The sequence below is a fragment of the Caloenas nicobarica genome, chromosome 4 (genome assembly GCF_036013445.1).
Source record: "Caloenas nicobarica isolate bCalNic1 chromosome 4, bCalNic1.hap1, whole genome shotgun sequence".
NCBI classification, from domain to species: Eukaryota; Metazoa; Chordata; class Aves; order Columbiformes; family Columbidae; genus Caloenas; species Caloenas nicobarica.
In genome coordinates, this window is record NC_088248.1 from 45,278,830 (window position 1) to 45,302,049 (window position 23,220).

Consider the following 23,220-nt stretch of genomic DNA (forward strand, 5'->3'; position numbering starts at 1 on the left):
ATATTCAATACAGGAGTTCAGCCTGCCATTTCAAACTACTCTTTCAAAGTAAATTTAATTTTAAAACAGACTGAAAGAAAAAAAGAGTGTTTTATTCAAGCCAGTGCAGAGTTGTGGGATGTCTGTTTCAGAAAAAAAAACGAAGCCAAAATTACTTCAATTTCTCCAAGTTTTTCCCATTCTCACCAGCCCCCAAAAATATTATTAGCACAACTGCGGTCTGAAAGTTGCTGCCTTACCCTAAGCAGTACATCATCTTCTCTTGGTTTCCAGTGCAGAAAAAAAAAAAATGGACAGATTTTAATGTTATTTTTGCACCAACACTACCGGTGCTGTTGCCACAGGAAGCCCGCTGCAGATTCCTGAGTGCCATCTGGTGGCCCTCTCCCTTTGCGCTCTACACCTGTCCCAGCACACCTTGGTGGCATGGTGCTCCACCAAAACACAGGCTTGGGCTACGTGCCCAAGAGCCGCAACTGCACGAAGCTGCACGGACAGGACGCCTGGCAGATGTCCCTCCAAACCCTATGGCCCCATCTCTATAACCTATGTGTGCAGCATCCAAGACATTCCAGATGCCCTTCTTATGACCATCCGTCATCCACTATTCAGTTTCTATGAGAAGATGAGGTCAGGTCGGTGAAGCCTGGTGTGAACGCAAGATGCATTTTAAAGACACCATTCAACAAAAAGCATCTAAGGTGCATCCTGACCTCACAAATCACATTAAATCTGCACAGCTAGGCTGACCCAGGCTCCTTTCTCTGGGTCAGCAGCACCATGGGCAAGAGGGTCAGAGCACAGCTTCCCACACTTGAGAGCAGACTTGGTGACCTTTACGCCTGCTGAAGCTCCAGCAGATCAAGTTTCCTGGAGCCTGGACTCGTCATCTCCACAGTCCCAGTGCCGTGCCTCCAGCTCACCTCTGCCTGACTTGCAACACCGCTTTTTCCACAGCGTTTCGTCAGGCTGCTGTAGCAATTCGGGCCCATACACACTCTCTTTCAGGCTGTCTTTGCCAACCCCCTTGTGATACTGCATGTTGGAGCAACATGTACCCATCCATAAACTGCAAAACTATCCAAAGTACTCATCTCTGCAGCTTCTTTAGCAGCAAAAAGTGCAGAATAACACGTCAGGGTAGATGGTATTTTGCAGATAATAAGTGTATGGTCTTTGCACATAACAAGTGTTAGGTATTTCCTGGGAATACACCCCAACCTTTTGCTGGGCATGCAACGTAGATAGAGCAGAGGGAACTGCAGTTGTTACGGGAAAAGTTATGTGGGTAAAAGGTTAAAATAATGTCATTGGCTCCGGCTTCCCACAAGTTATCTGAGATCACAGTTAACCATTCACAAATGCTGAGGTGCCCTGAAGGGACAAAATAGGATTGCTCTGCTCCCATTGGTACAGATAATTAGAGGTTATTTGGGAGAGGATCACTGGGGTAAGAGATAACCTAATAAAGAAGGGAGGAGGTTACAAAAGCCAACTCTAATTTTCACAATTAGGGTACAACCTGCACAGGATTCTACATTAAAAAAAAAAAATCCTCAAGTCTCCCAGGAATATGGCAAACACAGTTTTTAATGAAAAACACACAGAAACATTTATGTTCTTGCACATTAATATTCACATTTGCACATTTCAACGTGCTAACTCACCCATGCTTCTCACTGTTGGCCCAGGGCCCACATAAACATGATAATACATATCATATTTTATAGAAGGGCCCATATATCAAAGGCTAACCAGGTCACACCAGGTTTGCACAGTCTGGCCAAAGACTGGAGGACTCCTTGTGCAGGTGTCTGGCAGCTAAAGCTGCTCTTTGGTCCCACTGAAATCCTTCTGACAGACTTTATCCCAAGCCACTAAATGTTCTCTATGTGTCGCTGAGGAAAATCATGCACATCACTCCGGTATATAGAATTTTAACTCAATTATCCTTTTAAAATACATCATACATGTCCACTGCTTATAAAGCTTATTTGTATTATATTATTTGTAAAAAATCTGTAAATTATGCTACGATTTTGTATAAAACAGAGATTCACATATTTGCAGGAGAGTATGTAGGCAGAGGTACCCCAAAGCACCATTTCTTTATGGCATTTTTAAACAATTTTTTTCTCAAATGCATTTAAGGTTTAAAAATACCCATTTGTTCTTGAAATCCCCTATTACATATAGAGAATTTTTAGTGAAAATTTCAGGTTAAACTGCTTCCATTTTATCCAAAATGCAAAGTGCAGACTGACTCAATCATGGCAATATGCATTCAGTTAGAACTCCTGATTTTAATTACAGAGTTTCTTGAGTAACAGCAGACAGCTAAGTACCTAGCTTAAAAGCTACTTTCAAAGCAAGTAAATGAACTGATTTAAAGATCACCACACCCTTCTTACCAGGTGAGTGTCTAGTTGCAAGGCACAGATCAAAAGAAACACCTGGCAGAAAATTCAGAAATGACAATACTTCTAGGCATCCCTCAGTAATGCCTGCAAGTAAGTCTGAAGATATCACATTTACACTACATTTCGGGTTAGTATTCCTCTTTCTTTTCACTTCTGCAAAAGGGAAAAGAACTACCTAAAGCGCAAGAGAAACAGAATAAAGATGTATGATTCTAGGTGGACCAATATTATTTATCAATGCTGAAATGTCAAAATAATCCAGGTTTGCTCCTTGAGGTTCTCCTGGATAAAATACTCCACCCCACTTAAAACATCTATTGGTTCTATTAATGTTTTCCAGGGGTGGGCCAGCTCACCATGTTACCAGCCTAAATCCATCAGTCCAGCCTCACCTTCTCCACAGCCAATTCCTCTTGAGCCATTGCACCTCCTTCCTTTTCTGCGGTCCTCACTGCTCTGTCCATCACACTCACGCGCAGAGCAAGAGGGCAAAAGCAAGTCACTCTTGTAGGGAACCAGAGCTTTGTTAAGCTGCTGCTAAACTAGTCCTAGTGCTGTGCAGGTAGAGCTCAGACACCAAAAAACGCGGATCTCTGTCAGAGTCCTGGGTTTCAGTGTTTAGGAACCCAGGAAAACAAACCAGGAGAATCCTCTTGGAGTAGACTTAACCTATGTTTTACCTACAAGCCCTGAGTCCCAGCAAAAAACAATCAGGAATTAGTCTAATTTCTGTTAACAGGGAGCTCAGAAGCACTTTGTAGGAGCTTCCAGTTAAGCAAGGCAGATGAAGCCAACTGTGAAATGTTATACAAAGGAAGGAAAAATAAGGTGCCTCGTAAAATTGAGACCTGTAAGCAGTATGGTTTTGAGTACAAAAAGGAAGAGGAAACAGCAAGAGGATCTGTGACTGGCAGGAGGTAAAGAGCTACCTTTGAGAAGCTCAGTGAACCTCCAACAAGAGACAATAATTTAGATGTGAGACAAGGAGACATGTAGCAAGATGCTACATGGTGCAGGTAGATCCAGAATTAACTTGGGCCAAAGCAATGGAAATTTGCTGGCCAAAGAAAGGCACCCTCATCACACTGACCAAGAGCAACTTCACTTGTACGGCAGAACTCCGATACTGAAGCAGAGGAGAATCTAAAGCAGCAGATGAAAGCAGATGTGAATCAGAAAGACGTGAAGGAAAGCAGTGCCAGAGTCCACAAGAAATTGGAGAATACTCTGGAAAGGTGGCCAATGCCAAGTTTTTTTCTATACCTCACGTGTCAGCATTGTTGTGCCCTTAGCACGCAAAGCCGCTGCCAAAAGGGCCTCCCTTTCCCTTGCTGCCTTGAAAAATGTTGACTGTTTTAATCCCCAAATAGATTATTTGTGATTGAGCCTATGAAGTTATATAACATGCAGAACGGAAGACCAGTGAAGGGCAAAGACCAGAGCTGACATGCCAGTCCAAGTCAAATACATGCTCTTTGGTCTCTTGTGGACTGTGAACTACAGCTATCAGATGAACTACTCTGGAGCAAACCCTGAAGAAAGCCATCAAATCTCCCAGCATGGGATGGGCTGGCCAGCATTTTGGGGGCCTTATTATGGATCTAAAGAAGAGCCCTCATAATTAAATCAGGTTTCATCTAAAGGCAGCAGGAAACTGATTCCTGGCATGAAGAAGGTTGAATGGCAACTGTGCAGAACTTGCAAAACCTCACTGAAATGCCTTGGCACACTGATGGAGCTGTAGAAGCAAACATAACCAACAAAGAAAACAAAAGAAACACAGAGGAAAAGCTACCCAAAGGAAAGCGGGCACCGGTGCATGGTTCTCAGAAGGAATGTCGCCACTGTCTCCTGTGTGCCTGGTGAGGGTATCCACCGTGCTGCAGCACAGAAGTGTTTCAGCTCTGGATCCTGTTTTGAGGGATGCAAGTTACCCCAAGCATTGCACAGAGTGTCCCTGTGATTAACTAAAGGGTCAGGGCTCTGCTTCTCCAATGGGACACCTGGGGTGAGGCTCAAAGCTCCTTTTCAAATGCAGCCCACAAATACCAAAAAGGCCAGATAGAGAAAATACGATTTTTCTACCAAAACAGATGGTAAAAATTGGGTCAAATAGTGGAAAAAACTCAAATCCACTGTTTATTCTAGACCTCGTATGGCTGCAACAAGCCTGTATCTGCTGGAAGAGCTTTCCTCATTCTGTGGAAGATACCCTGGATTGTTTACCAGTCTTCACAGCATGTTTAGAGGTCAGATTGTATCACCTTTCATGGATATTCTTTTGCAAGAACCATAGGAAAACAAAAAACCTGTCAGTAACAGCTTATTTAGCTGTTCAGTTGTTTGCTTATCGAGTTAAGCACTTCAGCAAGAAACCTTCCAAACCAATTTAAGAGTACAAATTCCATTGAAAAAGTGACAGTCTTAAATGCAGTCTTATTTAGCAAAATACTTAAACAAGTACCTGAGCTTAGCTGCCTTTAAATTTCTAAAAATCTTAAACTTTCTGACCATATGTCTCATGGATACTGAATACTAGCAATTTGCCTTCAGCAAGCTATTACAAAATATATTTCTGTGTGTCTGGAGACTAAAATTTGCACTGCTAAATAAAGGCACCCTAACTCCCAAAATAGTACTGGAAAATTAAGTTCTCAGAAAAGGAGGGAGAACTGTCTGACCTGAAAAAATGTATGACTTCTGCTATCATAGACACTGCTGTTAATGCTCCGTGATTAGGGTGAAATTTAACAAGGATTACAAATGAAGAATTGCTTATTAAGCAATTTACTTCTCCCTTTTACCAGGGTTGGACAATCCCCTACAGCACTCTCTTGAGCTTTCTGCCCAGGGTGTTTAAAGATAATTCTGTTAATGCAGCTTCTTTGAAAGATTATGCCTTGGTGTAATAGATTTAACTAAGAAAAACAGTCTGGTTTTCTTCCTAATTTTTGTTTCAATGTCTTCATCCTTCTCCCTTTACCTGCTTTGCCTGAGGCCACAGTTTATCTCCCTCTCCAACTGCCTGATAACACAACAGCACAAAAAGTGCTTTGAATGAAAGACAAGTTATGTACCATGGTTTGGTAAACAAGACAACTTCTAGTGAAGAATGTCTGTATAAAAGTCATGAACAAAAGCTGCTTCTTTTTCTTTTCTGGACTCCTGCAGCTTCGCAAAAAGCAAAAAAAAAGAAGTTAAATATTTTCAATCACACTTTCAAAAGGCCACAGCCTGGCCTTTTACACTGATGTCCCCTGAGCGGTACCATGTTAAAAGTTCCCAGGTGTGTCCCAAATGTGCCATATAGCAGGGTACCAAGATGCTCAACCTGGCTCACAGGCTCTGCTGCTTCCCAGACCGGAGCTGGTACCTCCACAGGGCACCGCGGAGCATCCATCCCAGCTGGTACCTCCCAGCTGGGGTCCCTGCCCCATGCCCTGCTGCGCCGTACACATTCCTGGGCTTTCAGATTGCTGATAGGTTTTCTCCTCCTGGCACCTCTCTGGCGATTGCTAGTGCTGAACATCAGCATTAGAAAATATTATTGCAGCTGAAGCAGTCTTGTATGTACCCAGTAGCTGTGAGCAAAGAAATCTCAATCTCTGTTACCAAACAGACCCCCAAGACCTATTTCAGAGCTTTTGTAACATCGAGGTTAGAGAGCAGAGCAGATCGACAGCTGCCCGGAAACGTTTGCTCAAATTTATTCCTAATGTAAACTCACTATGTTCAGAAGCAATACAGCAAATGTGAATTTAACCTACTGATTCCACACATATCTGAAAACCACAGCCTTCTTCAGATGTTAGCTGCCTTAAAAAATAAAGTTGCATTTTTCCTGGAAACAAATATTTATTCAATGCCAAAATCAGTATCATAATTAACAGAGAAAGTTTGTACTGACTCTTCAGTGTTTTGACTCCGTGTTTAGAAAAAAAATCAAGAAGATGAATCTGCAAGTGTAAAGAAAAACATTAAACAGTCTGAAACTTCCAACAAGTGAAAAGGGAGGCTTTCAGTGCCACCAGAGATGGAATTTAATGCCCTCTGGTGCTAATGGAATTACTCCAATAGATTCACATGGACTATTTTGGAGTTAAAAGGAACAGTGATTGTGAAATATAATCAGTTTTATGCTGAAAGAGAACAGCCAGGACCGGGAATGGCAGCAGCCATGGTCCTTTTCCTCCTCCTGCTCATTGCCCTGCACTGTGCAGCACCCACCCCTGCGGCAGCAGCTGCAAGATCAGACAGAGTCTAAAATAATAATATCGCAATAACCCCCACACACATTTACATCGTAGAAGTTAACATCCTGGCTAGGGTTATTCATAAGACCATCTCTGCAGCAGTCTGGGAATGGTTTGAGAAGCACTCAAATAGAGGCAAGAAGTGGCGATGCCAGCTCATGCAGAAAGAGTAATAAAGACCACAAACACAGAACCAGAAACTCTGCCCGAAACGACAATGCCAGGGTCACCCATACCAATAAAACATAGCACATAACGTGTATTGAGTCAGTTTGCACTTCTGGAAAGGAACCAAGAATGTCTTTTAAATGGCTGATCACAGGAAAGGATTTCTCTCAGCCATGATCAAAATACACCTAAAAGCTCCAGCGCAAGATCAGTAGCAGAATTACTTGGTCAGTGTATTTAGTCCACACATGCCATGTAATGAAAAGCTGGAATTTGTGTTTATCACACAAAAAGGGAAATATCCATAGGCCAAGACTGGCTGAGGATCCAAGTAACAGAACTTACAATGCAGAGACTTACAAAACTGAATTAAAATTACTGCTTAATAATCCCATTCCAGGTGCCATCGGGCACAATTGTGTCAGTCCAGCCTCTCCTGTACATCCTGGACTTACTTCCCCTGCCACAATGATCAAAAAGACAGCACAGATTTTTCATCGATTGTAATACAAAATTAATATCCTAGGTATTTAATCCTGCTTCATAGTACCTTACTATTCATCAATCTGTCGGTTCATCAACCTATTTCCTGACAGTCTCCTTCCTGTCCTGCAAAGTAATGTCATCTGGCTAACATGACATTTTAAATAAAGATACTTTTATTATACATGGATGTACCAAAAGGGGAAAAAAAAAAGCCCTGCACTCTCATATTTTCACTTGCAGTTTCATTAATGCTTTTAGCTTTCAGCCAGTTTGAAGTGTTACAAGAAAAATCAGCCAATGCACAGTATAAAAACATCACCAAAAGGAAACACATGTGAACATGACTTCACTTGACCCTTCAGATTTAATGTCAAATTCTGTTTATTTTGCAGTTGACTTTTTACTGATGCATGGGGATTAAGAACAGAACTGTACCCACAAGCAATGCTCTCGTTTTACACAGCAAACACACTGAAATGCATCTCTATCAGCCCTGCCGATGCTGCTTGCCCATGCTCTTCACTGCATATTTGCATGCGAGTACCATCACAGCAGGCAGCCACACGTTTTCCCATTATTATCTCAAAGCAAATTCTTCTCAAACAGCCATGGGTTAACACACTAAGTAAAAACAACCTACAAAGGTTCATGCTGAATTAACGACCTGTTGCTATGATACTGTCTTTGGACATCATAGATCCCTAACCATCAAGTAAATCTCTGTTTGCTATAGGTTTTTGTTCACAGGTCTAACACAAACAGTGAAGCTCGTGACTTCCACCTCCAGAAAAACACTGGGGAGAGGAAATAGCCATATGCAGAAGACCGCTTGTGTACATCCTGGCCAAGGGTAAGAGGGTGGAGAAGTGGAGGGAGGGATTCCAAAGTACAAAATAAAGGACAGAAAGGGAATGTAAAGTGGCAGAAAGATGCTGGGAAAATAGTCGTCTTGGCAAACCTGATGATCTTCCCTTCCCAGTCTACCTCTTATCCTTTCACATCTGCCACTGGGTATCCTATATACTTATGAATGGTGCTAAACATGACTTACTCCATCTGTATAAAATGCTTGTTGAAATTTCCTAAGACACCTTGTTACTATGCTCATAAAATGAGATGTTTCCTCTCTGCTGATCTGCAGCATTTTCGTAGTTTGCTGAGACAGGGACTCAGTGCTAGGAGAAGCTGGCAAGCAGCCGGCACTGGCCAAGCAGCCCAGCATGTTCACCACTGACATACAAACAGTTGTCACACCTCCCTATGCATAAGGAACCAGAGAAAAACTTACACTGTTTAAACATCGTGTACTCTCCCAACTTTTATTTTTCTCTCTCATCACCCTTGTGCCTTGTTATTTAATTAGCCGAGCAGATGAACCTGCTGCCGGCTCCCATCACCCTCCCAGTGGAGCCAGAGCTGCTGCAACCCAGCCCAGCTCCACAAGTCAGATCTGCTGCGACCAGACTCCTTCCTCACCCAGCTTCTTCATATGGTATTGCCGGTTGTCAAACTAGGCAGAAGGGATAATTTGTGACAATTAAATTAATTTTTACCACTCGTTAACTATTATAAGGTTCCCTCTTACCAGGTGGGGCACATTGGCAACCAGGAGCAGGGCAGAGGGAAGATTGGCTGAAGTCAGCCTGAAGAAACATGGGGGTGTGCAGACCATGGTCTCCAAAGGGAGGAAGAGGCCAGTGATAGCACTGGAGAAAGCTGCCAAGGCACTGCTCCCTGAGACAAACTCTTGCTTTCCTTCCACTGTGTATTTTTAGGTGGCAGCACACGCTCTGTCGAAGCACAGTATGCTGGTCCTGTATATTTGACTTGTGTGCCACACACCTGCAAGTGCTTCCACAGAAACGACAGCACAGGATGTGCTCAGGTGCTCAGGCAGCTGCAGAGTCTATTTCTTCATTGAACTACCATTTATTAGGTTTCCAAGGGTTTGGGACAATTCTCCTTGGACTTCCCAGTTGTTTTCAGAGCAGACTGATGCATCTGGAGCAGTTATTTGTCCAAGGTGACCAAGATTTTAACATTTCAAATGCCGCATTCCTAAAGATACCTAAGAGATTCCTCTCTGTCTAGTATCAAAAGGCATTGCCGTGAAGTGATTTTAGTGAAAATTGGGTTTTTCCAGATTCCTGGCTTTTGCTGGAATCAGTATGACTCTGATAAGAGTGGGAAAAACTCTTATCAGGTTCCTTCTGCACAGATCTATGCAGCAAGCAGAGGAAGGAGCCTGTCAGGACACCAGGGGGGAAAAAGCAATCTGACTCAGGTTTAGCCAGATTGTAGAGATCCTGATGTTACTCTAAAGTTGCTACTTTACCCCATTACCTAGAAAAATCTGCTCTATTGGCACAGCACTTGGCAAGATCCCTGTTCACCTTTTTTAACGACCCAGTTGTCAGGTCAAGGGACATGAGACTTTCGTACCTCTGCAGTTGTCAGCCATAAATGGACTTATCTTCAGAGATATCTAGGACACACTCAAAATCATAGAAATTGAGAGGGTGCAGTTTTCTAAAGTACTGGATTGCAGCAGACAAATATCATCTTCCCGTGGAGATGAGGGTAGAACATTGCACCACATAGCCAATAATTTCGCTGACATCTTAGGGAAATTACTGGAAAAATTGGCATCTCCATTACCACGCTATTTTTAGGACTATTCAAGATCATTTCAAGACAAGTAATGTTGATTTTGGAACAATCCTCAAAAAACAGAGTAGCTGTCAGCGTGGCTTATACAGAAATGATTCAGGATCCAAAACATGCTCTCCCCTAGCTCACCATTTTTCCACCCATATTTTATTACTCTTGCTCTTCCCTCAGCTGAATGGTGAATCTATCCTCTGATGATCTCATGTTCAGGAAAAACCATTTGCTTTCTATTCGCTCCAGAACATTTTCTCGTAAGTCATATAAATCTGGGCATTGCAAATCATCCTCACGCCTTTGTAAGGCTTGATTTAACAAAGTTGCCTCAAAGACCTTTTTCTACAAGGGGCAATTTTTACTCTGTAGGAAGTGGTCTCATCAGTAGATAAAGCAATTACTTTATTATCCAGACATATCTCTGAAAACATCAGTCAGTTACACAAGAGACTCTTTGCTGCTGCTGATTTCCTCCTACATCACACGGCAAATGACAAGAACTTTTGTAACCTTTGCCCTACATAATTCTGAAGGAAAAGTGATGAAATATGAAGATGCTGTACTTAAAGATGACAGTAAGCAGTGTTCATTGGCCTAGAAGCAAGAGCACAAAAGGTGTGACAGAGCAAAGAAGCTGCACTGTTCATGTGTGTGACAGTCTCACGTCCCTGAATCAAACAACGGTCTGTGTAACCCTGGAGAGAATTTAAGCACAATCATTTTGCTAAGTTGTGTTGCTGAAAACAAGTCAAAGCTGTTAACCACCCAGTTAATCTTCCAGGATAAAAGTAAAGGCGTCTTTCTTTCTTGCGTGCTTATTACATAGGCCAATTAGATCAACACACTTCTTGCTTTGGGGATCTCATAACTGCAGCCACTCTACCTGCAGAACTACTCAGCTGTCCCAACCCCTGCTTGGTGATGTTCACTGATGAGCAACACAGCTGGGTGCTAGGCTTAATGAGACAGTTTTTCTTAATTGACTATAACGCATTTAGGCTGGGTAATAGAGCAAATATGTCTTTGAATCGGATCCTAGCCAGACTGAAACGCAAAAAATCAAATAAATCCTCAAGAGTGCCCTCTAATGCCAAGAGCAGAACTCTGCTCAGACAGCACTTGGATTAGGTAAAACTCGATGAGAATTTAGCCAGGGAATCCAGCATTTTGAATCAGTAACTTGAGTGAAAAAGCACACATCCTACTTCTTAACTAGCAGGCAGTTGCTCATTTTAGTACAGAGGTAGGAAAACAAAATCTACAGTGTTACTGACAAATTCTCAGCTAAATCATTATCTTGAACCAAGTATTCTGTTCCTCAACGATTTATATATTATAACATTTCCCAATAGTCATCGTTATTATCATAGAATCGTTTTAGTTGGAAAAGACCTTTAAGATCATCAAGCCCATTATTATTATGATTTTGAAAGGAAGGTGACTTGCTTATTATTAAAAGGTGGTATTTAAAATGCAACAATACTTTTATTTAAGGAACGAATCTATCAATAATCTTATTTCAAGCAAGGTATATCAATTTGTAAAGAACTGGGAAAGAACTAACTTAGATGATAATATAAATGCCTAACAGAGTATGCTTGGATTGCATTAACTATTCTTAGAGATGTCCACACGAGGGACAGTCTATACTGTCACTTGATGTCAATCATGAGATCTCGTGAATCAGGCATTGCTTCATACGACAGAATTTCATGCATCCGATCACATACAAAGTTAATTTTTAGCAACTTGATTAGAAAAAAGTCAAGTTAGAAACCTTAGATCACTAGAGGGCAGTAGCCAACCCCTAATCTCCCCAGTTCCCCACAAAACTTGGAAGGTTTCACAGGAAGAGCAGCCTCCTCAGTGAAGGTGCTGATGTGTTGGGAGGTGAAAAAGAAACCTTCCTTTTTTCTACGAGTGTTGATACCCCTCGACATCGAGCTATTTTTAAAAAGTTCCTGGTCACAAGTAACACAGGCAATGCTGTTTCTTTATCTAGTGGTGCCTGCCTTTAGCGCCACAGACGGGTTGTGGAAGAATCGAGAGGTTTCTACCTTGCAAATGCCAGCAGCAAACTGTGGGTCTAATTATTCACTCCCTCCTATCTTGTCAGCTACATGTGACATGCCAATCTGCATTTCATATCAATCTTCATATATGTATATAAAAGAACAATGCGGAAATTGCTACTTTCTATATCAAGGGAATATATGAAATTGCTTCAGCGAAACAATGCTTTCCTTGAAGAAGGACAAACTAAACTTTCCAGAAGCAGGACACTTTTCAGTGCTCAGCCAGAAAGGCAGAACTTTCACAGAACAAAAACTCAGGTAGCAATGGAAAGCCTTGAACTCTTGTAACATACCTTTTCCCAGCAGCAAACAGAACAGTGCTTCTCAGCGCTCCCTTGCTGGTTGTATCCATCTCTTCTCTGAAAAAATGACACACGCAAGAAACTAGATTACACAAAGCTACCACAGGATTCAGAGAAGCAAGTGATGACTGAGCCATCAGCAACAAGGACCACTCAGCATCCAAGAAAAATAGTCAGCAGGGAGGCCACCCACCCACCCAGCAATAATGAAGCTGTGAAAGGCAGCTGGATGGGGCTGCAGCCCTTGCCTAGAAGACACAACAGACTCTGCAGGAGCCCCAAGGCATCAGTCCCTTTCTCCTTTTTTATTTCACAGTATAAGCTTTACATTAGCTGCCTTCACAAAGTGTCTGAGATCTTACATTTATCCTGCTGACACTGGATAAGCCTCACAAAAGCCAACCATCAGTGTGACGTGCAAAACCAGTGATAGCACCTCACTCTTTTTGCAGAGGAAGGGAAATGAAGGGATGGTTTCCATCATCTAACCTCTCTTTCTGCATTTGTGCCATGACTGTTACAAGCCCAACATTTAAACTTAAAAAGCTGGGCACAGCCTGTCTATAATGCAGTCCCAACATCCTAAGTCTCTCAGAGTTAGCAATGAAGACACCTTTCAGAAATAATTCTCTGGAAGCCGATGTAACAGGGAGTAGCATTTGGTCCACTCAATCTCTGGGAAGTCAGAGCAAAGCAGAACTGGCCCTAAGGTTATCGCTTTGCTGAAAATAGGTCCTTTAAGCTCCTACTCCACGAAATATGCTCAGTACTGTGGGTTCATAATAATAGGATGTTTGAACTATGGCATTACCAAATTAGTAGGCTTTGCTGGGTCCATAAATCTCTCACAGGGGTCCTCTTTTCCACTTCAGCTAGAAAGAGAGTCATGGCTAGGGGTTACAAAGGACTCCAGAGGGAATTAAGCTCTGAAGTCCTATTGAATTAGCATTGTTTACAAAGAAGCCATAAGTATAATGGATGTTAACGAGTCTTTAATGAGTCGAGTTACAATGCAACACGTGGTGAAGTACAATAAAAAAAAGGCTGTGCTTCCCTCTCATTTATTCTGCTTGACACAGGTGTAGAAGCCCTGAATCTAAATGAATCACTTCCTATTGAGAATAGAGTAAAAGAGCTGAATCTGCTCTCCAACTTAAGGAAGTTAAAATACATTTCTTTTATGCCAAACCAAACTGGGACTAAATTGCATCGGGACTAAATGTTCACAGAGGCAGCTCACAGAATTACAGAATCACAGGATGGCTGAGGTTGGCAGGCAGCTCTGGAGGTCATCTGATCCAATCTCCCTGCTCAAACATGGCCACCTAGAGCCAATTGCTCAGGACCATGTTGAGATGGCTTTTGAATATCTCCAAGGATGGAAACCCCACAACTTGTTCCAACAATTGACCAGCCTCAGGGCAGAAAAGTTTTTTTCCTTGTTTAGACAGAAACTCTTGTGTTTCAGTTTGTGCCCGTTGCCTCTGGTCCTGTCATTGGGCACCACTGAGAAGAGGTTGCCTCCAACTTTACACCCTTCAGGTATATGTACACATTGATAAGCTTCCTCCTGTGCCTTCTCTTCTCCAGTCTGAACAGTCCCAGCTTTCTCAGTGTCTTCTCGTACATGAGGTGTCCCAGTCCCTTAAGCACCCTTGTCGCCCTTTGCTGGACTCTCTCCAGTATGTCCATCTCTATTTTGTACTGGGCAGCCCAGAACTGGGCTTAACTCTCCAAGCGTGGACTCCCCAGTGCTGAGTAGAGGCGACAGATCACGTCCCTTGACCTGCTGGCAACACGTCTCCTAATGCAGCCCAGGATCCCATTAGCCTTCTTTGTTGCAAGGGCGCTTTGCTGGCTCATGTTCAACTTGGTGTCCACCAGGATCCCCAGGTCCTTTTCTGCAAAGCCACTTTCCAGTCAGTCATCCCTCAGCATGTACTGGTGCAGGAGGTTGTTTCTCCCCAGGTGCAGGACTTTGCAGTTCCCATTGCTGAACTTCATGAGGTCCTCAACAGCCCATTTCTCCAGCTTACTGAGATCACTCTGGATGGAATCACAACCCTCTTGTGTATCAGCTGCTCCTCACAGTTTTGTGTCATTTGAGAACTTGTTGAGGGTACACTCTGTCCCACCATCCAGGTCATTAATTAAGATGTTTAACGGGACTAGATCCACTATCGATCCCCTGGGCACAACACTAGTTACCGGACGCTAGCCTTGGTGCCACTGATCGTCTCTCTCTGAGCTTGGCAATTCAGCCAGTTTTCAATCCACCTCCCCAACTGCTCATCCAGCCCATACATCATTGGCTTCTCTATGAGGATGTTACAGAAGACAACATCAAAAGCCAGGTAGACAATATCCACAGCTCTTCCCTCGTCCACCAAGCCAGTCACTTCACCGTAGAAGGTTATCCGGTAGATCAAGCATGACTTCCCCCCACAAAGCCATGCTGAGGGAAAGTTTTTACTTTTTTTAGCTCATATATTTTTAATTTTTACTAAGACTGGAGAGGCGGAGGTAGACATTTTATCAACATTATATATGTCATTGTAGAAAGAGCCCTGAACCAAATCTTTCAGTCTTTTTTCACACCAGGCAGCCACTAAGCCTAGCTATTGAGCTATTTAGACCATCTCAGTCACAATCCATGTCAGGTACACCCCACCAAAGATTCTAGACTACCTAAGTCCCACTGAAATAAATTTCAGCATTCAGTTCTCATTTTAATGGGCTGCCATTTAAAGAGAAATGCATCCTGTTTCAATGGTGACATGGCTGAGAAGATAGCTGTCATCAGGAAAATTGCAAACATCTCTGCACCACTTTGGAGAAATCACCTTGTACAAACACTCAGCACATGGTCTCAAGTTTTGCCATATACATATAAACATTTGACAGGTAACAGCTGTGTCAGGTCTTCTGTTGATGTAAATCAGCTTTTGTAAATGGGAATAACAGATATAATTACATGTAGTTTTAATCAGTGAAGCATCCTATATAATTCTGTATACATTAGCTATACAACACATAAGCCTGAAATTTTATGCCTGACAAAAAAAAAAATCAACAAAGGAGATATTATGAACTACAGGAACATATGAGAGAGAATGACTCTCAGATAATCCATAATCCAAAAATCATGACCTTTTGAAGCCCTGGTTTCTGCAGGTGCCATCCAGCAGTTCTCTTTTCTAACTTTTTATTCCTGTTAAATTGCACAGTGCTGTCAGACAGACTGCCAAACAGGACCGCTCCAGAAAGATGGTCAGTAGAAGGTCATAGTTCAGCAGCAAAAGAATGAGACTGCAGGCAAGGCAGTGGTCACCTCTGTGTGATCTTGGGGATGGATCATTTTGGAGATGACCAAGCCAGGCTGCTGAGTGGGTGGGTTTATGTATTTTGAGGAATTCTGTGCATCCTCTGAAACTTCCGTTAAGTCCTTAAATAAACTAGGACCTTTTTCAAGTGTCCCATTTTTAATCTTCCTCTTCTGCTGCCACCATCACCCACAGCATAATGACACTGAGGCTGTCACACAGACTGCAGACTGCAACATGTGTACAAATCAGTAAGGCCAAAAAAGTATACAATTATGGAAAGTGAGTCTTCATTAATATAACAACCTTCTAACTGGTGTTCGTACAAACCAGAGTAATCCAAAAGCAAACCAGAACAGATTTTACATTTATGAAAGGCTTTTAATCCTGAAGAACAAAATGTGTTATATTGAAATTACACTACAAAACATACAATAAAATATGCCTCCTCAGAGGTGGAATACGACAAGCACATAAGCAGCACTCAGGAGCACTATTGACCTCGAAGTCCTGCCTGCCACCACAAGTACCAAGAGATGCTTGATGACTTCCTAAGATAAGGCTCTAAGTTTCTGAGTTTTTAGGATCAAAGTTTAGCTTATGTGCATTGCTGTATGTCACAACATGAGAAGAACAGCATCTACTGAAGCACAAACAGTACTTCCTAGAGCACTCTAGGCTTTTGAGGAAAGCACCCTGTAACCAACCCAACAATACCAGTGTCATGGCTACAAGCAAGGCTTATTCTGTGAGGGACCACCATGGGATGGAGTCCCAAGTCCTGTCATGTTATCACCACCCCCCTGCTGATGCCACCATTCATGGCAAGTGAGCAGAATTAGAGGAGTGTGGTCCTTCCACTGGGACAGAGGAGGAAGACACAGAGCAGGACTATAGCTGGAAGCAAAAGTTGCATCAACATAAGAGGTGTCTCTGCAGCTGGGGAACAAGGTGATGTCCAAGCAGCTCCAGACGTGGAGGCAAATGTCATTAGGAGTTATCAAAAGACTGAAAACTCCAATGTCAAACTTGCTAGCCCAGCCTAGCCTCATTGAGAATGCAAGAGTAAACAAACTCACAGCAAAAGCCAGTGCAGTGTCAGGAATTGCTATATGTACAGCTGAGGGTTAAACTGCTAAGTGGAATACCTTGTCTCATGGTTCAGATCACAGCTTCTTTGCATATCCAGGATTGCCAAGGAATAAAGCTACCTCCTCCTACAGGTAGAACCTGTTGTCACCTTTTGCATTCTCCTACTCTCTACCAGCCATGAGATCAGCCAGGAGTGTGACTGCCTTGCCGCATTACACAGCAGGACCTCATGTACCACTCTTTCGAGAGCCGAACCAGACCTGCAGGCAGGGGGGCAACTGCAGCCCCAGCCACACTGTGACATTTTCTGCACGCCATCCACCAGTTGCATGGACAACAATTTCCACGGGAGCTGTTTTGCGTGCACACAGCGCTGGTGATTTGCAAGCCTAATATCTGCAGCTTCAACTACTTGGTGAAGTAAGTGCATATAACCCAAAGGTTATATAGGAACCAAAAGAGAAAAGAGTGAAGAAAAGATGGAAAGAAGATCTGTTTCCGTAGCAAGGCAAAACTAGACACCGCTTCAAAGCAGCTTGACACCTCCCAAAGGACTCTCCCGACCCGTGGCTGGGACACGACGAACCGCCCGGCGACAGCCACCGCTCCCGCAGCAGCCGTGCGCCGGCAGCGCACAGCGGGGCCGGGCCGGGGGCTCCCCCGGGCCGCGGCCTCACCAGGCGGGGACCTCCGGGCCGGGCGCGGGGAATGGGCGAGGGGCTGTCGGAGAGGCGCAGCCTCGTCCGCTGCCCCGCGGCCCCGGGAAGGCGGCGTGCTCATCAACCCTCCGCGCGTACCGCGGCGGGGGTCCGCACCCTGGACCCCGGCCAGCCCCGGCCCCCGGCAGCCCTTCGGCCGGGTAGAGGGCTGCAGCCGGCGGGGGGACCTGGGCGGGAGCAGAAAACCGGTGGTGGGAGATGGAGACTCGAGAGTACGCCCGGGGTTGCCGAAGAGCCGTGCACGCGTTTCCCGGACGGAGATCCAACAGGCGCTCACGGGTACTTCAAAAATAACATTTTTTTTTAAAGGCTTCCCCTACAACGGTGAAAGTCCCACCGTGGCAGTGTCGGGTGATGCCCCTCTGGCTCAGCCCCGCCGAAAGCCCGCGAAGGATGAAGCGGCGGTGCACGGGGGGATGACAGGCCTGCCCAGCCCCGCAGCTACCCCGCGTCCCCCCGCCGCTGTCCCGACTTGTCCCGGCCGGGCGGCCCGGCCCGCGGGGGACGCAATGCGGGGGCAGCCAGGGAGAAAATAAACAACTTTCCTCGTGTAAAAAGTTGCCTCGCAGGTGCCTGCAGCTGGCGGTTAACACAGACAGTAAGAGGATCAACTCCATCTCCGCCAGCGGGGCAAAAGAGGAGGAAAAAAAATAAAAGCCCCCGCATTTGCTATTCAGAGTTTAGTTAATTTGGATGATAACGGTTAGTGTTTAATCCCATTGTACGAGAATGAATATACCGAAACCTACAAGGCTCCTGGAAGAATAATCCGGCCAACAGCACCGCACGCAGGGGCGCCTGGGCGGGCAGCCGGCCCGGCCCGCCCCGTCCCGTCGGCCGGGGAGACGCGCCCCGGGGCCGCCGCCGTCGCCGCCGCCTCCCACGGAGCCGCTCCGCACTCTCGGCCAGCCCGGGAGGCTGCGGGCCAGCCCGGGGCAGCGGGGCAGGGGCCGGCACCGCGCCTTTCCCCCGGCCGCTTCTGGGGAGACGAAGGGGCGAGAGCGGCGGTGCCCTTCGCCGTGCACGCCCAGGGAAGAAGGGGTGCGGATGGTTTTCCCCTTTTAAATCACAAAGGGAAACGGGTGGGAAAATGCGGGACACGGGAGGAGACGTGGAGCTTTCTGAGAAAGCACCTGCCCGAGCTGACACGGCTGGAATAAACGCCGTTCCCACAGCACTGCCCGGGGCTCGGCGGGGTCGCCCAGGCGGGCAGGATCAGGCACCGGCCGGCCCCATCGTCTCCTCGGCTGCCCTCCGGTTCTCTCTCCCCCCCAGGGGTGGCGGCGCCCCGGGGCAGCGCCGAGGGTGGGGCGGCGGGGGGCTGGGGCGGGGGAGGCGGGCGGGCGGCCCCGCGGCCCGGTGCCGGCCCCGGAGGCGCACCGCCGGCCGTGGAGAGGGCCCGGGGGAGTCCTCGCCCGCCGCCGCGCTGTCGGGGGGGGGCGGCGGGCGGCAGGGGCGGGCGGCCCCCCCCGGCGCGGCGGGGCGGCCCCGGCGGGGCGGTGCGGAGCGGGTCGGGGCGGGCCGGGGGCTCGGTGCGCTCGCCAGGCGAGGAGCGCGGCTGCCCGGGCGGAGGGCCGCGGAGAGGAAAGCTAACAATGCTGTGAAAATATGTTTGCAGAAAATAGACAATTGTTGGATTAAACGTATTCAAGTATGAAATAATGCCTTTTTGTGTAAAAAACCTCAGCAATGTGAGCGTACAAAAGTTCCCCTGTGGCAGTTACTTGCTCCCTTTGTGAGCTTTGCGCTCCAGCGTCTCCACTTGGCGCGTTCAACTCGGAGCCCCCCTTTAAACGCGATTGTTTCTTTCTTTTTAATGACATTTACCGGATCAAAACATGCTGTTAATTCGATCAGAAAGCTTTACCCTCCTTAACAATGCCACAATAATTTCTCCTGAAGTTTGTTAAATTGACCAAAATTAGGCAAATGAATAGGGGGTCTGTCGGCGACCCCGCTCGCAGGTGACACCGAATAATGCACTCTCGGACCAGCTGCGATCCCCTCTTTATTTGCCCCTCTTTTCTTTGACCCGCATTATTAAAATTTAGGCCCAATGAAACTATTCATACTTTTCAATGGGACATTTTCCTATAGGATAATAGGCTACAAATTGAGCCTCTCCAAAGGAGAGGGGGGGAGCAGGGGGGGTAAAACAACAACGCACAGACGCGCACACCACACAAAAAAGGAGCGTCGTGTGCCAAAGGCTGGCGAGAGCCTCCCCGGGCCGGCGGAAAAAAAAAAGAAGAGGGGGGTGTGGGGGGGGATATCGTGTGCCAGCCCTCCGGTCCCACACCTGCCGGGGTGTCCCCGTCGCATAAAGCGGTGTAAACAAAAAAAAGCCTCGCTGCCATCTCTTATAAAGATGGACGTGTCACCAAGTCGTGTGAGAAAAGCCTGAGAACAAACGGGGCCACTCCGTCTCCAAGGGTTCTCCCTTGAACTGGGCGGAACAGCCTATTAAGGGCTTACTTAATTACTTTAATGACTCTGGACAGGCTTTAAAATGCAGTCAGCGCCGGGACTGAGGGGAGGGGTGGGGGGTGCCGGGGATTTGCAGGCAGGCGGCGGGGATGGGGCCGGGGATGCGGCGAGCGGGGCGCAAGGCGCAGTACCGCGTCCTGCGCTCCGCTCGCCGCATCCCCGGCCCCATCCCCGCCGCTATTGTGGGACCGTCACGTGTGTCCCCGAGGTCCACGTGGGGCGACACAGCTGGGCCGCCCCCGGCTGCGTGGACGGGGGCGAGGAGGGGGGCGAAAGGAAGAAGAGAGAAGGGAAAAAAACCAAACCCACACATCATCCCTCTCTCGCCCCCTTCCACCCTGATCTTTAATGCATACATTCCCCCGGCGCCGCTCGCCCCTAATCCTATGGGATCAGCGAGCCCGTGGAGGCCCCCCGGGGTCCCCCCCAAGAAGTGATGGCTTTATAAAGGGCCCGGAGAGAGCGGGGATGCAGTGCCCACCATGGCCTCCAAGCTCAAGGAGCGGAGGGTGAGTCGCCTTCTGCTTTGCGCGCACGGCTTTGCGAAGCTGCCGGCTGGACCTGGCCCCATCCCCCTCATGGCCTTTCCCTTCGAAAAGCCTCTCCTCAAAAAACAACCACCACTCCTCCCCTCCCAAACAAGCCTGCCCTGCCGGGGTCGCCCGCGCAGGCGGGGAGCCCCCGGGACGGCGCGGAGAGGACCCTCCGCCGGAGCATCCCTCCCGGGGCCGTGTCGCGGCCGCCGCCGCTGCTCGGAGCGGAGTCGGGATCGGCCGCACTGGAGGGGTCGGGGCCGGGGGCGGCTGCCTCGGCGAGGCCGTATCTGGCTGCTTTGCCCCCACTAACGCGCCCCGTCTGTTTTGCAGAGGACGCCGGTTTCCCACAAAGTGATTGAGAAGCGGAGGAGGGACCGCATCAACCGCTGCCTCACCGAGCTGGGGAAGACGGTCCCCATGGCTCTGGCCAAGCAGGTAGGCAGGGGGGGCGGCAACTGCCCTCCTCTCCCCAAGTGCGGAGCGGGGGGGATGCTGGGGGGCTTGGGGGGTCGGCCCGCCGGAGCACAGCGCAGCCACAAGGGAGAGGTGATGCCCCTCTGCCCCGCCCGTTGCAGAGTTCGGGGAAGCTGGAGAAAGCGGAGATCCTGGAGATGACGGTGCAGTACCTGCGGGCCCTGCACTCGGCGGACTTCCCCCGCGGCCGGGAGAAGGGTAGGTGGGCGGGTGCGGCCCCCCGCGGGCCCCCACCGGTACACCTGTGGCTTGGGAGCGGCCCCGATTCCCTCACGACCGAACCCCGAGGAGCTCAGCTCCACTGCCCCTTCCTTTCCAGCAGAGCTACTCTCCGAGTTTGCCAATTACTTCCACTACGGCTACCACGAGTGTATGAAGAACCTGGTCCACTACCTGACGACGGTGGAGAGGATGGAGACCAAAGACACCAAATACGCCCGCATCCTGGCCTTCCTCCAGTCCAAGGCGCGCTTCGTCACCGAGCCACTCTTCACCTCCCTGGGCTCCCTCCCGGAGCCGGACCTTTCCTACCAGCTGCACCCCGGCCCCGATTGCCCCGGGCACGGCCACAGCCCCGGCGAGGCGGTGCTCCAGCCGCCCTCGGGGGGCCCCTTCCCCTGGCACGGCGCCGCCCGCAGCCCCCCCCTGCCCTACCACCTCCCCAACGCCGCCGTGCCCCTCGCCAGCCCTGGCCAACAGCGCAGCACCTTCCTCTCCTCCGTGCAGGGGCTGGACCGCCACTACCTCAACCTCCTCGGCCATTCCCACCCCAACGCCTTCGGGCTGCCCCCGGGCCAGCACCCTTCCATGCTATAGAGACTCGTCTCCGCCTGAAAAACCCTATTTATGACCGCGGACACTGCGAGCTACGCCCGGGCGGACGGGAAGGCTGCCGGGGGCAGAGAGCTGCGCGGGGGTCGCGGAGGGCGGGGAGCCCCCGCCCGCCCTCTCCGGGGGCCTGGATCTGCCCCCGCTCACTCTTCTTTCCACCTCCGGGTGTGGTGCCTGTACAAGCGATGCCTTGGAATAAATGTTTATACCCGCCGCCCCTTCTTCTTTTCGGGAGGGAGTTTCCTCGGGTGGCGGTGTGGATGTCTCCCCCCTACCCCACCCAGGGAAAAAAAAAACACCAGTGAAACGTGGTCGGCGAGGGCCGTGGGTTGGAACGGCGAGGTTCATTGCCTCCCGGCTACTGCTCCAAGGCTGTCGCCGAGGGCTGGGAGAGTCGCCGGTGGGATGAAGTCCCGGGGATGCCCCGCGGGGTGGGGGCCGCCTCCCTCGCAGTAACGCCGTGGGTGCTGTCCTCCCACGGCCCCGTGGGGGTGTGCTACCGGGGACACGCGTCCGAAAGGCACCAGGATGTCCCGCGTGTTTTGTCAGCGAGTTTCTCTGCTTGCGCAGGTTGTTCACAGGAGGACGAACAAGGGGGAAGGCGCGGGGCGGGGCGGAGGTGCAAAGCGCCGAGAATAAACCAAATAAAAGCTCTGCAGAGGGAGTCCTTCAGGACTTGCTGCTTCTGCGGGGCCGTGGCAGGGCTCCCTCCTGCCGTCCCCTCTGAACCCAGTGTCCCCGGGTGTCCCCGCACCTCGGGCAGGGGGACCCCAGCCATCCCTCCCGAGTATGCCCGGCAGAGCTGGAGCCGCCAAGGGGTAAATTAACTTATTCCAGTTGGGTGGGGAGGCTTTGAGGAGATTTGACCCGAGTTGTTTGCCCAGGTCACGGAACGGGCTGACCCGCAATTTGTAAACCAATCCGACCCTTTATTCGGAGACAGACAAAAAGATCTTCATTACAATGAGTAAAAAGTAGAATGTGTATCTTCCATTTAACCTGTAAATGCAGAAAAAGCTGCTATTTCAGATTAGTGGGGAAAAGGTCACCCGGCGAGATAACGTAATGACTCAGCCAGAGAGGGGAAAAAACCCTCCTTTCCTCGGGACATCTTTAGGATGATGGTAAATCCAGCGGGAACCTCTCTCTTGCTCAGTGCACACAGAGCACCAATATGGGATCAGCCAAACGCATTCAGCAGCAGCAGCACGGCTGGTGCCTATTATGAAGACACATGTCCTACACTCATTTTTAACAGCGCTGGGTGCAGAATACGGAGCAAATGCTACACGAGTTTTATTCTGTGAGCATTAAGCTCTTGTGAATCCCCTTTGCCACTGAAGCATTAAAGGTACAGCGTTTCCCTGGAAATAAAAAATATTAATATATT

The 23,220-nt window shown here is 48.1% G+C and overlaps 1 protein-coding gene across 2 annotated transcripts; it reads left to right on the forward strand.

Moving 5' to 3' along the window:
* Positions 1-20,471: 20,471 nt before the first annotated feature.
* Positions 20,472-21,815, forward strand: HELT (helt bHLH transcription factor). 2 transcript variants are annotated; one of them, XM_065634736.1, is made up of 4 exons: positions 20,472-20,498; positions 20,856-20,960; positions 21,101-21,197; positions 21,319-21,815. In XM_065634736.1, exons 1-4 carry the CDS (start codon positions 20,472-20,474, stop codon positions 21,813-21,815), a joined length of 726 nt encoding a protein of 241 aa, XP_065490808.1. The 2 variants fall into 2 exon arrangements, with proteins under 2 accessions (XP_065490808.1, XP_065490809.1); XM_065634737.1 differs by having other exon boundaries at positions 21,322-21,815.
* The last annotated feature ends 1,405 nt before the right edge of the window (positions 21,816-23,220 follow it).